We start from the raw sequence: 17,129 nt of genomic DNA, 5'->3' as shown, positions 1-17,129 counted from the left end.
AGGGTCCCAACTAACAAGGGTACAGTCGACTATCGGCGGAATTAGTCTTGTATGCGAGTAGGCGGACAGAAGAACTAGTAGGTCAGAAACACCAATTTGCTAGCATAGTCACTGTGCATAGTCCAAGTGAGGTCATTAGTGATCCAGAATCGGAAATACTTATAATGTGCTACTTCGGAGAGAAATATGCGATTAGTAGCGTATCGAAATTTCAGTTGATGCGTCTTGTTTTTAATAGACTAAAAGCAAGTTTTGGGAGTTTATCGACATTTGCCAAGGTTTGAAGCATAGAATAACTCGTGTCAAAGTATCATTGAGCAACTTCTGATCAGTGGTGTTTTATATTTCAGAGTACAATACACAATCATCACATAAAGCTTAACCATAATGGGAGTACCATTTAACACATCATTACTAAACAAAAAGAACAGAAGAGGCCCAAGGCCCGAGCCCTGGATAATGCCAGAGTCTGCTGATAGTCGGCGTGAATGGTGATCATTAAAATTTTAAAAAATTATTCCCGGTTCTCAAGGTAGGCTATCACCCAGCTGATAGCCGTTATTTTGTTGTATCTTGCTCAATTTATGAAATAGTTTTCTTCTGAGATACCTTTTAAAACGCCCTAAAAAAGTACATAGATATTTATTTATTTATTCAAAATACCCCCAAAGGCCCTCATTTGAGGGTATTACATGGGGGGGAGTAAGTACAAAGCATTGTTATAAGGTTAAAGACATTGCACTAAAATAAAATAGAAATCGCAAAATATTAATTATAAATAGGCATTCACAGAAAGGGCCGCAACAATGCACATAACAGCAAAATTTGAGCATAAATAACAGCACCGCTAGAAAAAGAAAAAGACAACACTGGAAAAGGTGCGCTGAAGTACCAAAAAATATATATATAAAATAAAAAGAAGACAAGGCGGAAGAAAAGAACGCTCAAAAAATACATTTTTAGTTGTTGAAACATGAGTGCATAAGATGTTGGAATTTATTTAGATCAGATTCAGTGGCAATTTCTGATGGCAAAGCGTTCCATTCGGTTATTGTGCGTGGTAAAAAAGAATAGGCATAATGGAATGACTGGCAGTTAATGCGTTTAACTTTGTAAGGATGATCGCGACGTGGAGAGATAACTGGCGGTGGTTGAAAGAATTCATCATGAAGGGAAGGATGGTGATAAAGCTTGTGGAAAAGTGACAGACGGGAAATTTTTCGGCGCAGTGCTAAGTTATCTAACTCGGCTTTAGTCTTCAATGAGGTGACGCTGGTGTAACATGAATAATCAGAAAAGATGAATCGCGCAGCACGGTTTTGCAGGGCTTCGATGTTACTGATGATATAATTCTGATGAGGATCCCAAATGGCCGACGCGTATTCGAGTTTCGGACGGATTAATGTGGTGTACGCTAGTTTTTTTACATGTGTCGCGGCCTCTTTTAAATTATGTTTGAGAAGTCCGAAAGTACGGTTAACGGAGGCAAGAGTGAGATTAATATGATGATTCCATGATAAGTCGGATTGTCGGATTGCTGCTGCTGATGCTACTGATGATATAATTCTGATGGGGATCCCAAATGGCAGACGCGTATTCGAGTTTCGGACGGATTAATGTGGTGTACGCTAGTTTGTTTACATGTGTCGCGGCCTCTTTTAAATTATGTTTGAGAAGTCCGAAAGTACGGTTAACGGAGGCAAGAGTGAGATTAATATGATGATTCCATGATAAGTCGGATTGTCGGATTGCTGCCGGCCATGGACGATGCACAAGACGGAATGCCTCAACGATACAAGCTCCCAGCTCGGCGCGTGTACGTCAACCGACTGCGGCCTATCAACATGTTTTTTGCCTGCGTCACCTATTCTGGATGCTCCGCCACTTCTGGACGCAGTGGTAGATTCCGTCTGGCAACGTGGGACTCTGACTGCTGATCGGGCGGTACAAAAGTGCGCGCCTTTCGACGCCCCTCTGGGCCACGGCACCGCCACTGCGATCCCACGCTCACCACTGATGTATCTACAGGTTGGTTACTATGACGCTTATTCTTACCGAGACGATGACGTCTGTCTTTTAGCGGTGTCGTGGCCACCTCATGCTTTAAAAAGTTTCCGCGCTGGTGTATCCTATTTATGGTGTCTGCTAGTTTTGGGAGGCGATGTCGAGCTAAACCCGGGACCCATGACTAAGGCTCAAGAGGAAAAGCTGGACCTTGTGGCTGGTTCCATCTTACGCCTTGAAACCAGTAATGCAGTCCTTCAAGACTCTCTCAACAAAGTGCTTCAGATTCACGCAGACTTAAAAATTGACTTAGAAAAACTAACAAAGCGAGTTCACGATCTAGAGCAGAAATTTGCAACCGCACCATCTGCTGAGCTCGTGGGGAACAGTGACAAGGGTCTCACAAATGTACAGGCAAAAATTGACGACCTTGAAAATCGCTCTAGGCGATCCAATGTTCTATTTTACGGTATAGATGATCCAGAGAAGTCGGAAACTTGGGAGGAGTCTGAACGTCTCGTAAATAACTTTTGTAAAGAAAAACTTGGGCTTACTGTTGAATCTGTTTCCAGAGCACATCGCGTGGGCCGCTTTTCTTCCGAGAAAAAGCGGCCTATCATAGCCAAATTTTTTAATGAAAGGGAAGTTGACACTCATGAGCCGCGGCTATAAGTTAAAAAACACTAATTTAAGCATCTCGCGCGATTACTCCGAAGCCGTTCGCGAAAAGCGACGGAAGCTTCTCCAGTTTTCAAAATCTATTAAGAAAGATGGGGATAAAGTGGACTCGTTTTCAACAAGCTCTTCGTTAACGATGATCTTTACATGTAGAACACCAACGAAAGTCGAGCCATTCTTGTATCAGGGCGCGAGGATGGCGAATGACGTCCTCCCTCCGTTTCCGTTAACCTGCGTTCATCGACCACCTCACCTGCCAAATTACATTGTGGTAATGATAACGAATGGCTGTTTTTGTACACCAACATTAGAAGTGTTGTAGCTAACGGTATTGCACTATCATCTTTCATCGATTCATGTCAAGCTTCTTTAGTGGTACTAACTGAGACGTGGCTGAACGACACTATTCATGATGTCAACATCTTTACCAGTGCATGCAATTTCAAATTTTTTCGCTGCGATAGACAATTGCGAAGGGGGGGCGGTGTTCTCATCGCGATAAAAGAGGATTTCATTGCCACACCTATCGTTATCTATTCTTTCCTTGAATGTGCTTGGGTTTCTTTGAATGATGGTGCATTTCGTGTCATCATCGGCGTTTTCTACCGTCCTCCCGACATGTCTGGTGCGTTTTCAGATGAATATCATCGGGTGCTCAGTGAAATGTATGCGCGTTTTCCCAATTCCGCTGTTATTATATTTGGAGATTTCAATTTTCCAAAAATAATTGGTCAACACTTTCCGTAGTGGACACAGATGCAGAAGCACATTCTTTTCTCAGCACTTGCCTTGATTTTTCACTAACACAACTCATTAACCAACCAACACGATCAACTAAAGCCTCTTCCAATGTACTTGACTTAGTTCTCACAAACAAACCTGATATATTTTCAGGCATAACTCATGAGGAACGCATCTCTGACCACGATGTTATCACTGGGTACATTAAATTTCGCACTAGTAAAAAGATAACTACTAAAAAGAACATAAGATGTTACGGCAAAGCAAATTTTGATGCAATTAATGCAGAATTATTAATGTTTTCTGATAAATTTTTGCATGATTTCTGCTCTCGCTCTATAGAGCAGAACTGGATCCTTTTTAAAACTGCCCTCAATGATCTCATCGACCAGTTCATTCCCATGTTAACCATTACCTGTGATAGCAGTTCTCCTTGGTTTACCAACCGTCTTCGGCGGCTGAACAACAAAAAGAAAAAACTATACAGACAGGCAAAACTGAATGGTCTTGTGAGTTCACATGACAAATACAGAGCATGTGAAAAGGATTATAAGGCTCTATTAAAATCTACTCGGCGCAACTTTTTTTCTCATGACTTGTCTTCCATGCTGAAAAATAATATTCGCCGTTTTTGGCGTGTGGTAAACCCAGTAATTCGACCTGACATCACTCTTACAGATTCTGTTGGTGTTCCCATCCCTGATTCAGAATGCGCTCAACTTCTTAACGATGCGTTTGTAACTGTGTTCACAGATGAAGACATTACATCCTTGCCTACATTAAGTGCACTAGTGGAACTAACTATGGACGAGATAGTCATCAGTGAGCCTGGTGTTTTATCTCCACTAAACAATCTCAAAACATCTTCTAGCGCTGATCATATGGGCTTCAATAATAAAATTTTATGGAATACATCACATAGCATTTGTTCCATGTTAACCGCATTATTTTCCCAGTCGCTATCAACTGGCACCATTCCTAACGACTGGCGCATAGCTAAGATAATACCCATTTTCAAATCAGGTGATCGTGCTTCTCCGCTTAACTATCGTCCCATCTCCTTAAACAAGTACAGTTTGTAAATTACTCGAGCATATTATACATACTCAGGTCATCAACTACCTTGAAGATCATAACATTATCTTCGATCATCAGCACGGTTTTCGCAAGGGCTACTCATGCGACACCCAACTTGCCGGTTTTATTAACGATATTCATGCACTGATTGACGCTGGTTTCCAAGTTGACGCAATATTTTTAGATTTTTCTAAAGCATTTGATCGCGTTCCACACCAAAGGTTGTTGCTTAAACTTTCCCAACTGAACATTCACCCTAATATTATTGCATGGATAGCAGATTTTCTCTCATCTAGAATTCAGTTCACATCAGTTAACAACTCTAACTCATGTTACGCTAATGTTACGTCTGGAGTTCCACAAGGCAGTGTACTGGGACCTTTACTTTTCCTTATCTATAATAATGACTTACCCAATTGCGTGACGTCCAGAATCAGACTATTTGCTGACGATTGTGTGCTTTATCGACGTATAACCTGTAACGCTGACAGCCAGCCACTGCAGTCTGATCTTGAAGCGATAAGCACATGGTGTTCTAATTGGTTAATGCCTTAAAATCTTTCCAAAACTAAGCTCATGTCTTTCACTAACAAGCCACGTATTCCTACCGCCTACTTTCTTGATAACAATAGTGTAGAATTCACCACAAGTTACAAGTATCTTGGCATTAACCTACAATCCGACTTATCATGGAATCATCATATTAATCTCACTCTTGCCTCCGTTATTCGTTCCCCATTGGTAATAGATTTGGTAAAGTCATGCACTGTGAGAACCAGTGGGATACAGGTAGAGTAACCTTTTCGAAAACTATGTTGATGATTTGTTATCGCGAAAGGCGGGCGGTAGAGTACACTTCGCAAGCACATTAACGATTTCTACGCTATTATGCTCTACTCCGGGAGCAAATCTACATGTAGACAATGAACTGAAATAGGAGGAGGTGGAGGAGGAAAAATAATGGATTTTCTTTGGAATAGAAAATGGAATGGTCGCGGCAATGATAAGGATATCTATTTTTCTCCGTTGATTTACAGCTGAAGGAAGCTTTCTTCCCATTATCTGGAAACTCCAGAAAAACTCTCCGCAGGCTATAGGCTAGGAAACAAAAGTACATTCGTTTCTTCAGTTGAAGGCATGCTAAGACGATTACTGAAATCGTCCATTTTCCACCAAAAACCTTAGTTCGGCATCTGCAGACAGTGCTCGGCACTTTTTATACGTGCGCCTTATATCTTCACGGGAAGAGCGCCTTCTGTTCGTTTGTGGGTTCCGCTCCGTAAAGATAATAGTGGCACCTCCAGGGCTCCAGGGACGTCTTTGTGAAGTCAATGGTAGGCGAGTTTCAGCCGATAATGATAAAAGCCATTTTTTTGGCTCGACATAGTGGTGTTGGCTTAGCCAAGGCATGGGCCGCTGGCTAAAAAGCGTCACGAAAATGACTTATGCCGGACATTAATATCATACGGCTAGTTAACGCGAGCGCCCATACAGTTACCAAGGGTTCTTAACATTAGGCGTTTCATTAAGAAGTTAAAGTTCGGCAACCCAGCGAACAGAAACTCTACTTTCTGGCGTAGCCTTTTATAGAACATACATATCTAAATTCATTTTAATGTATATTTTAAAACCGTGTCTTTAAAAGCACCAGCTTTACGTGTGCACCTCATTAAGCACGCACAAAGCAAGCACTGCTAGATTTCTTGGTCTCGTCGTGCGGCTTGAGAGAGAGAGAGAGCCGCAAACACTTTCTTGTGTTGCATCAGGTGCGCTGAGGCTTTACTGAAGCCTTGCGATAGCCTGTTTTTTTTCATCTTCTGGGATCTGCCCTTGACAATGACATTTCATCTGCTGACACTGAATTTTAATCTACGTCACTATATATATTTTTTTTCAGAAAGACATGTTTAGTAGTGTTTCTTGAAGACAGAGTGAGATAGCCACTCTGGAGTTACTACAGTCGGCGTCTGTCTGAGCCCGTTCGTAAATGTAGAGAGGGAAACTGCACGGCCTGCCGTATGTAAGCTTTTTTTTCTTCGTTCTTTTTCCGGCCTTCTACTATTGATACCGGCCACGAATGACGTCATGACTGTTATCTAGAAGCCAGCGTGATTCCTCTATTCCAACGTTAAAGGCGGCGCGGAAAATGGAAGTGGTGAAAAATAATAACTCAGGATAATATTCGTTAGATCTCTCTGATCATCGCGCTTGCAGGAAAAATGCCTTCCCGTCTGGCGATGTAACAAGGCGTCGCGATCAAACTTTTGCAGCCTTTCAACATGGCTTTATACGCACTATAACATTAATGAAGGCTGTCGCTGCCAAAGGTTTTTTACATCGCTCATGAGTTTTTTACATCGCTTAGGTCCTTCACAGTGCCGGTTTCGCTTACCTTGGCGCCGAGTGATTTCAAGGAAACCGGGAGACAGGGTAGCGTTTTCCGGTTTGTCAAATGACTCCGGTGTCAAGGATATCAGAAGCGTCCATCCGCAGGCCCAGACTTCAAGGCACTCGACCTGGAAAAAAAAAGAGAACAGAACCGCGTGAGAACACTCCGTTAGAAGAAAAGAGAGAAGAAAAAAGGAGGTATGAAATGAGAGTGAAGGATTTTACTGACACCGCGAGACTGCCTGGTTTAGATCCTCGCGAGCATAGTGAGTGTTGCGCTGATTAGAGAAACTCGAATAAAAATTCTCTCGGCCAAAGCGCTGTATTGTTCGAGCTAAAATTTCGCTTCGAAAAGGCATTTGGCGGCATGTTGCCAAAGCGGCGGTCAGACCTGTGATGCAGCGGAGGGTGCTAAGAATCTCTGGCTCCAGACAGGCCGACATTAGAAACTGAACCTGGCAACGCTTAACGCTAGAATATTATCCAGTGAGGCTAGCACTAGCAGTGCTATTCGAGGAATTAGCGCTTATTACATGGGATGTCATAGGGCTTAGTGAAGTTAGGAGGACCGGTGAGGCGTATACAGCACTAAGGGGCGGGCACCTATTGTGCGCATCATATGCGGCAATGCTGGACCAACAAAGACGGTTTCGCAGCAGCTGCAATGGCAGCGCCAGATGTTGCTGATGGCAGGATGACAAAAGCAGACGAACGCGAGACGTGAAACGGAGAGCTCTCCCCAACATTTCGTGGACAAGAGATGGCGCTGCCAGTACACCTTGTTCGAAACCATTATTTCTTGGTCTGGTATACCCGCATGCGATGCAGGCTATCGATTAATTTTCACCGATTCAAGAAAGTACCGATCCATACGTAGTGCAAACGAAACTTACGACTTTTTGCCCTCTCTGTGCAAAATATGAGTACGAGCAATCGAGCGGTTAAGCAGAGATAATTTTTTCGATTTTCTCTGAGCGAAGCAACTCTCAATACTTTGTCATTTAAGTGATCGACCGCCGTTGATAATTCGCACGATTCACACAGCAGTTGGTTCGTTGTTTTATTTACTAAGACCACAAATTTGGCGTTCTGTTTGTATGATGCGGTCTTTCCATCATATGCACATGGTCTTATCGCAAATGCTGAATTTGTTTATAAACTTAAATAAAAAGATTACTTTTACGAAAGTGTTGTCGCCAATTACAAGTGATGTTCTTTAACAGTCGTCAAAAAAAACCCGTTGTGAATCTTCGTATTGAACTGAATTTTGTCTTCCCACTCTTTTTTTATTTCTGTTTCCTGAACTGATTGTATACAGTTTGGCTTTCTCCTGTCAGAAAGAAGTTCAGTTTAAGCGAACTGTGTTTAACTTTCTTTTTTTCTGATTAAAGGAAGCTGACTTTGAGCTGACTGTTAATACTGCAGTTTTTTTTTTTTGACAGAACGACGATTGCTTCGAAATAACTTTGTTTTGAAATGTTTGAAGAAACTGCTCGAAACTTCCTTTCTTTGTCTTTTAGTATACAGAAACCAAGTATAACACATTGCTTTTTCTTTTTTATGTATTTTCTTTTCCCTCTTGCTCCCTTGTTCTATAGGCTTAATTTTGTTTTTCTGAATCGAGTAATTCTAGTTTTAGTAGATTAATTAGCCTCTCAGAAGGTAATAGACATTACTTTCCTTCCTTAGTCCTCAAGTAGATGAAAAATCGTAAATCACATTGTTTTTTCCTTTTATTCTATTTGTTTCCTTCTGCTTTTCTACTTCGTCTTTGCATTGACATAGTTCTGTTTTATTTTTTCTCATTCGAAGAAGTTCACTTTGAGAGCACTTTATAGCCTACCGGAAAAGTAAATACTCATCAGCATCCTTTGCCCCCTCTTGTGACCTCAAGAAAACAGAGAGCTACTTGATGTGGTCTCGGTTCTATGAGGTTTAACGTCCCAAAGAGACTCAGGCTATGAGGAACGCCGTAGTGGAGAGCTGCGGATAATTTCGACTACCCGGGGTGCTTTAAAGTGCACTAAGAGGTAGTTGTGCCGTTCAAATATTGTTGTACCGTTTGGCTTTTTGGCAGTTAACTTACAATTCAAAGGACATCCAAATTTTCATAAGGGCATGCAGTTTGTCTGGGCGTGTTGAAGGCAATAGAGCAAAAAGAACAAGCTCTATAGACAAAAAAGATAATGGCGCGAAACTAAATTACTTTATTTTTCTACCGTACTGATTTGCTATGATTTGTTTGAAGCCAGTGCCAAACTACAGTCGGCTATTTCAGTACGTTTGGATAAAAAAGGCACACTCGAGAAAAGTAGCTGCCTCCAGTTATAAAAAGCCGTGCACTTATTTTAATGTCAAATTCGTTCTTTATTTAGTTCAACTAATCCCACATAAACGTTATAAATAGACGCTCACTCGACTCGTTTTTACGTTGCTTAACTGTTTTTTTCTTGTTACGCAAATAAAGCTTAATATAACTTTATTCTCTCCGGTCGATATGCCCTTGCGAACTGTACTAGTTCCTCCGGAAATATGTACGGGTATAAACTGAAACGATAGCCTGTCATGGAGCTATCAATAGAAAGCGCAAAACAAAGTTCACAGCATGGGGCTGTCTTTTAGAAAAATGCGGTATGCGTTGCGCGAACCATGAATGACAGCCTCTGCGTGCCTCAAAGCGGAAGCCCTTTTGCGGCGAGTAAAACTTTCCCTCTGCCGCGCAAGGGAGATCCCCGTACAAAAAGCGGGCTCCAAATAAAGGAAATATTTTTGCGAGACGAGACGCCTGCCAATGAAATGTGCACCGAGGGAGAGGATTTCGGTAAAGGCGTTTCGAAATCGAAGAGCAGACAGAGCACGCGTCAGAATTCAACCTTGAGCGGTGTGAAAAGCGAATATTACTGCTGGGTGGCGGAGTTTGCCTCAGCATTTCCGACGCTATAATCAGAGTAAACCTAGATTTAAAGGTCCTTTGACAGCCAGCGACGAAAGTGAAATACGCCCCCTCCACCGTTCCTTTTATATTCTTTTTGTTCGAAAACTCAGGAACGCCCTAAAGCTGTGCTGGAATTGCATATTTCTTAGTTCCTCTTGGTTCTCGCTGATTTCTTAGATTTTTTTTATTTGACACGCATCTCTCTCTTCCATAGCGCTTTCCGCTTTTCATACAAATGCTGTCTGTATTTACTGTGATGATAGTGATATTTTTTTCTCTCGCCATTACCGTAAGAATAATCATTTCCATATTTTAACCAAGAGGTGAAACACATTAGATAAAGGTGCCAAGTGTTGCACGAGTGCGTTAATTACCAAAAGCGTTATTTCGGTGCTAGCGGGAGTTTCAGGGAGGGCATAAGAAATCTTCAAAAATAGGCTTTTTGGGGGTAAAAATATGGCTTTTGCGGCATAGTATTACAAGTGTTGGCGGACACCGGAAAACCAGTGAATCGTTTTAATTAGTAAGCTGGTTAACTAATTTTTAATAATTAACTTCTTGACTATAAGAGCTAGGCGCCTAGTTGTAATCAGAGATTTATAGCCGGTCGTTAGTAATAGCCATATTAAATTTTAGAATTTGGAAAACGCGACTATCCTCGCCGCTGTGGCTCGACAAAATTTGGCTACAGCGTGCCAAAATATATGCGCTCTCCGAAAGGGTGCAGGCAAAGCAACCTTTCCAGTGCACGTAACTAGTAAAAAATCCAAATTTTATCGAGCCACAGCGCCAAAGGTAATCATGTTTCCTAAATTCTAACAACTGATATGGCTATTGCTAACCACCTGCTAGAAATCTCTGATTGCAACTAGGCGCCCAACCCTAATGGGTAAAAAGTTAATTATTAAAATTAGTTAACCAGCTTACAACTTATGCGATTCATCGGTATTGTGGTTTCCGCCAACACTGGCAAAACTATGCTGAAAAGACCAGATTGTAACCTCAAGAAACGTTTTGCTGAGATTTACTTAATGTGTTCTCTGAAACACCTGGTATATTACAATGAAGATGTATGACGCCTGCACAACCTTTCCCAGCTACAAAAAGCTAAATGCAGCGTATCTTCTAGCCGGAAGTATATGCCCAAAGATCGAAGTTGCTAGAAATCACTGCGGCGTTCTGCACTCATTGCGTTTAGCCATTGCATGTAGCACGCCATTGTAGTCCTTGAGTTTCTCTTTCCCGCTACGAAAGCCGAGTTATTTCTTGGTTCTTCAACATCGCCCCACGCTTTAGTCCGGAGTCGTTAAGTCCTCATATTGTGTGGTACCGCTGACGGCTTCAAGACTGTACGAATCAATTTATACCTAGAAAAAATTTGTTGTCTTTATAGCGCGTTGTTTCGTGGTCCTCAATTTTTTAACTTCGCAAAGTACACGAGAGACTTCAATGGCAGCACATCTTGCTAACACAAATGAACACGCCATGCTAGAGGGCGGCATGTGTAGCATACATTCTTATATGAAAGAAGCTACTAGTCAGTGAGCCCCTGGAAAGCACAAGGAAATTCTTTTTTGATGCGAAAGCATTCTATTTCTCATTAGCATAAAAGCCACCATCCGTCGGCGTCTATGGCACGAAATTCCTCGTTGGCGTTACCATGCTCTCGCATGAAGTCAGCAGTATATCATAAAATATTTATATATGCAGCAAAGAATAAAAATATTTGTTTTTTCGGACGGTGCGGGGAACTGAACCAAGGACCTTCAGATTGTGAGGTGAGCACGCAACCCATAGGCCCCAAAACCACTTTCTTTAATAATGTATTTATTACACTGAAATGGTCGCGTTACTTCCTGGAAAATAATGGTGAACCTAGTGTACGCGTTCCCTCACGACTGTTTGCTAATGAGTAGGTGCGTCATTAGAAAGCGAGGAATCTTTTAATGAACCTCGCAACAGAGCTCACGATGCGACGATGCTTCTGCATTTAAAGCTTGTACGCAGTCTTACGTGCCTTCAGTTATATATTTTTTCTAATAATGGTGTTGATCAAAATGTTTAATTTTTAGCGTAATCAATTCCTACATAGAAATGATACAACAGAAAGTAGAAGAAAAGAAGCCCACATGTCACCGGTGAGATCCGAACCCACGACTCCGAGCCCATGTATTAATGTAGGGTGCATTCGTGTTGTTTACAGGTCCCAGGGCGACCCACCTGGACGGCACTTGATTATACAGGGTGTCAGCGGAAGTTTTAACTCAAGTGCCCACGCCCAAACCTACCTGACGTGTTTTACCATATTGTTTGTGTTTTGTAGAGATAGCTACATTACGGTAGCATTTCGAGCCTCCAACGTGGCGGCGCCGCCACGGTGTCACGTGTTTGGTCACGTGGTGCGGAGCAGCTGCCGGCGGCGCGGCGCGCGCCGGCGAAACCGAGCTGCAACAGCTGTGCGCATGCGCCGTGTCAAGTGCGACGAAGATGAAGAAGAAACGCCCAGCTAAACGGAGCGGCGAAAGACTGACGCTGCATTTCCACTGACCACATGTAGCTATCGCGTCATTCCAGGTTTAACCAGAGCTAAACCACAACCATTTTTTTTTCGTGCATACGTCTGAGCAGGCAATGAAAAAAAAAAGATTTAGGGCGATATTGTACGAGTGCCTCTTTTGGAACAAAGAGAATTCAAGGCTCAATTCCCAGGTCGAACAGCAATGCCTCGTTTTTTATTTTTTGGCGTGTCAATAACTGACTACAAACGGTGGACCATTTAAGCGCCCAAGACAATGCCAGAGAATGGGTGCGGCTTGATTAGCACCGGTCCTATCAGGGTTCGTGCCTGATATACCGACGATGAGGGTGATGGTTACCAAGAGAGCGAGCGAGTATCGCGCAAGACCATGTTGGGCAGGATGGATACAAAGGAAAATGTGTCAGGTGGTCAAGATAGCCATAAGCCTGGGCACAAGGGATCGCCTATAGAAACAGGGCGTACATCCCATGACGGAGATAAATAAACAGGGAGAAGGCTTTTGGACCGATACCGACTTATGTGTAGCGGCGCAGGTCACTAGGGCGCAAGAAAACCAGCTTACTATGGGAAACAATAATTGCGCTATCATGGTGTAGTTCCCGCCAAGATGGCAGGTGCACAAACAGAAGGCGGGTCTGTCTTTTCTAGATGCCCACATTTGTAAGCTGTTGGCAACACAGATCGATAACCATTGCCATATGTATACGCTGAATCGCTCTTGGGATGACGAATAACGTGGAGATTATAGGTACAAGCTTTTCGCACTTTGTTGCAGCCTGCAGGTTATGCTTCAACATTTCTTTTTTGTTTTGCGCTGCTCAGCTGGTAATTAACCCAGCAAAAGAATCCAGCAAAAATTTTCCTCTCGTCATGACAGATTTTCTGTAATATTTTCGCCGGTTAACTTGTACTAAGAACTGAAATATATGAAGTAACAACAAATTTTTGTATAGCTAGTAGAGAAAAAACTTTAGTTCTACAGAAGAGTGCTACAAACGGACAGAAATATAGGTCGTTAGATCAAGCGACAAAAAATTTTGTAACACTCTTGACATGGTTCTGTCACTTTTTCGACTGGGTAGTGAGAGAGAAAGAGAAAAAAAGAGAAGTAATTTAATATTCGTGCACAATCCGGCGATTTTCTTTTGTTCGTCATAACCAGCAAAAAAAGAAGTCTTCTCTCCTTCCCCTTAAAAAAATATCCAAGGTTCAAGCGACCTAAAAATAATTTCTTGTCTAAGCACCAGCGTTCTTCCAAAATGTTCCGCAAGAACGGAAGTTATTTCGTTAAGCTCCTAGTAGGTAAGAGCATAGCAGCGACTCGCTAAAAATTCCAGAAATTCGCTATCACGCTTAGCGAAGCGCGAAATGCGAGCCTCTCCGAGCGCCTCAGCTCTTCTTCCCTAAAACCGCGCAGTTTCGCGAAAGGGACAGGAGGAAGCTTTAGCCAGCCGTGAGGCGCCGAATCCGTGATAAGTTCGCACCAGAGATCTGTTTTTTTTAATTAGCCGGTTTTTGCGAACTGGTCAGTAAGGGTAGCCACCGATATGCGGTAGCCAATGTCTTTCTTTCTTTCTTGCGTGCGCAGCCAGCTCCTGATTAGTTGACGTCGGCAGCAGTTACCACAGCGCTGCACATTTTAATCGCGAAGAAAACGAGACTTCCTCTGCCGGCAGGTGATATTTCCAGACGGCCCTCGAGGCTGCTTTATTTAATACACCACACTTCGAATAACTCACATTCGCTGCGCCTCAACTTGTCTTTTTGTTTTTTACTCCAAAGCGCGCCTTAATACTCTCTGACATTGCAGAAACTTGTTACTTGCATGCATGATACTACGAACTGGCTGCAATATCTTTTCTCCGGCCCCAAACAGTACGCCGACTTCATAAGGACGAGAAATAAATTTGGTTCCTGGAATAAGAAAACAGGATGAAAGAAGGGAGAGCGCGTGAAAAGTTTAGTGTAAAAATGTGATTAACAAGAAATGCTGTTGTATAGTTTTGCGAGAAAATAAGAACATTAAACTATAAACGTAAGGGCAGGCGAAAAGTGACTTGATTGAATTATACGGAATATAGGGATGACAGTCGAGCTAGAGCTCTATTTCTTTTGACACTGGGCACGCATCGAAGCTGGCTGGTTCGGGAGAATGCCCGAAGGAATCGCATCAGCGCGATGGCTTTTGATTACCTCCGTTTGAATAATGAATGGTTCACTGAGCGCGAGGGCCGTTAAGGCAACTCTCGACGTGAGCACATAATCGATCCTTTACAACCCAGGTTTTCCTATGCACCCTCATGCTTACCCAGCACACCTATGTCAATATTTGAGTGGCGCCTAGGCTGACACAGATCAAGATTTCGGGCCGTGCTCGCCATGCCGCGACTTCAAGCGCACTTAGTGAGGAAATGGGCGGCGCTAAAATTAATTGTCACAAAAAACCTCTTTTTAAAGCGATTATCTAAATAATTTTCTTGTTAAAACGGCCAGTAATATTTCCTGTGAGCAAATATTTTTTCCCTGCCTCTTTAGCTTGAGCCAATTCGCAAGTTATCACGCCAGAAAGATTCAACTCGCCGTTTGCCAGCGGTTCCTTGACAGAAGGATTAATGCAACCTGTAATAGCAACTAAATATTAAAAATATGCACGTACATTTTGTATAGATAACTAAATGTTGACATATATAAACAACCGAGAAAAATCGATCGCCTTCTTTTTAGTGTTCACGAATGAGCGCTGGAAACACGATGACAAAATCATGCTGCAGTGAGAATGTGTGTAATTGCTAAATCAACCCGCTAAAAATCACTTGTGAACATGGACCATATGTAGATTCGGGGTCAAATTACTTATGCTTAAAGGTCACGAATGTGCGAGAAATTTATTTCACCCGTCCAGAACTTTTGCACTTGACATTACATGGAATGATGTTTTCAGAGGGCACGAAAACAAATGTAGCGATGAATTGCAAGACACGAATAAGCGAGACAGCAACAAAATGATAAGTACCTGTAGTAGGTCTCTAAATCTAAATGAAACGAAGCGGTGTGGTGTGGTCAATGTTCAAACCGGTATATCGAGGCACATGAGGCTCATGCACAACGCATATTCGTAATATTAATTGCTCATGGAAGCATATCACACCTTATAATGCCCACAAGCGCAAGCTTCAGCAAAGCCGAATCGCTGTAATTAGAGCCGCATCTCATTTACATTATCCTTGTTGCTTACACTCTTCTGTAGAGTGCAGATGGTAATCTTTCTTGATATTTAGAGCTTAATAATACAGCTTGCTTTTGGAGTCGGAATATGAGGTCTGTATCAAGATAGAATTGCCACAGACTTAGAAATTAAAACGGCGTTCGTACACGCAATTATTTATATAAACAAGTTTCGCGTCTTGTCGACTGGTTAACTCTACCGACGTTCCGCCATGCGACAAAATTCTTCCGTTTTGATTCTTCTGATTTTTTGTGCTGTTTCTTCATACTGAAACTGCATTTGTGCATTTTTTGGAATTTTCACCCTGGCGTTGCAAGGAGAGAATTCCTATATTTTTCACAAGCGGTAACACATTTTTTGAGCTCTTGCTTTTTGCCCTGTTCGTTTAAAGCTAAACAGAAAGAGACAGCAGCAGGAAACAAAACGGGGCGTCTAAATGTATCCGCTCCTCTTTCTCCATCATTCTTCCTTTCCTATCTCGCTTCTTCGTCCCTTTTCCCACAGTGTGGTTCCTTCTTTCCCTCATTCACAATCACGTCTCGTCCTTCACAGATACATAAACGCTCTGTCAACTGCGTCCATACGTTAGAGCCGTGCGCGCGCAATGAGCATTCGCTTTCCCAAATGGCAGGGCGTCACCCGGGACAAACTGGTAATATTCGCCGTATGGAGGGCTCTCTTTTAGGTGTTACTTCGCGAGTGTGCGTCAACTTATTTTTCAGACAACCTATATTTCACCAGAAAAGCTGTAAACGCGGTCTCAAACCCTTGACAACTTACTTTGTGTGTGTGTGTGTGGGGGGGGGGGGGGGGGGTCCTTTTATTTTTCTTCGGCGTCGACTAAGCGCCTTTCCGCCGCCATAGTCGCCCGCGTATAACTCGCTTGTGCAACGGCGTTGTTAATCTTCCGTTACGTTCCGAGAATCTTTTGTTCTCCCGTAGCAATGTTCATAACAACGTACGCAGAACGATTCAATAAAGCAGCTATCGAAATCATAGAGAATCCAAGGAAAAACGAAGGTCATAGTCGTTAGTACAGGCCGGCCATCTATCTGTATTGAGAGGCCCGTCTCACATAGCCTTCGTGCTTTAAGTAGCTGGATACGACAGGAAAAATATGACAACATTTATCTCAGAATATAACAATATTTATCTGAAGATAGCATTTTCGTGTTTTCCAATTAATTAATCGCATGGAAACCAGAATTGTCGCTTTGGGGCTTATTGTATGCTGCATGAACGGTTTCATCAGAAAGAGGACCAAGTCTTATTAACCTCACTGCTCTTAATAAAGAGTTTCGTGCCCTGTGAAATGTCAGCTGACATATGCGACCGCTGCGGTCGCGAGCTGGCCTTCAAGGGGACTGATAGCCGCTTGAGCACAGACATCTACTGAGTTTTATCTTTCTTGTACTTGCGATAGGGCCTCGTCTCTTACCGTCGAAAAAAACAAACATAGGAGACATTTGTCAGTGCAGGGCACACATGGCTGCGCGGTTGTATCCGTAGTGTATAATAGGTGGCTTGTCGGCGACACCGGA

The 17,129-nt window shown here is 42.6% G+C and overlaps 1 protein-coding gene across 2 annotated transcripts in view; it reads right to left on the bottom strand.

The window, feature by feature from the left end:
* LOC144128869 (uncharacterized) overlaps positions 1 to 17,129 on the bottom strand; it is a 76,614-nt gene that overhangs the window by 53,027 nt on the left and 6,458 nt on the right. For both annotated transcript variants that reach the window (XM_077662642.1, XM_077662643.1), the window contains exon 2: positions 6,893 to 7,016. In XM_077662642.1, the coding sequence (XP_077518768.1) occupies positions 6,893 to 7,016 (124 nt within the window). The remainder of the gene's footprint in view (positions 1 to 6,892; positions 7,017 to 17,129) is intronic.

This window comes from Amblyomma americanum, chromosome 4, assembly GCF_052857255.1.
Source record: "Amblyomma americanum isolate KBUSLIRL-KWMA chromosome 4, ASM5285725v1, whole genome shotgun sequence".
In the NCBI taxonomy this organism is placed as follows: domain Eukaryota; kingdom Metazoa; phylum Arthropoda; class Arachnida; order Ixodida; family Ixodidae; genus Amblyomma; species Amblyomma americanum.
Note: the sequence above shows the minus strand (reverse complement) of the source record. Positions and strands in the feature narration are given on the sequence as shown.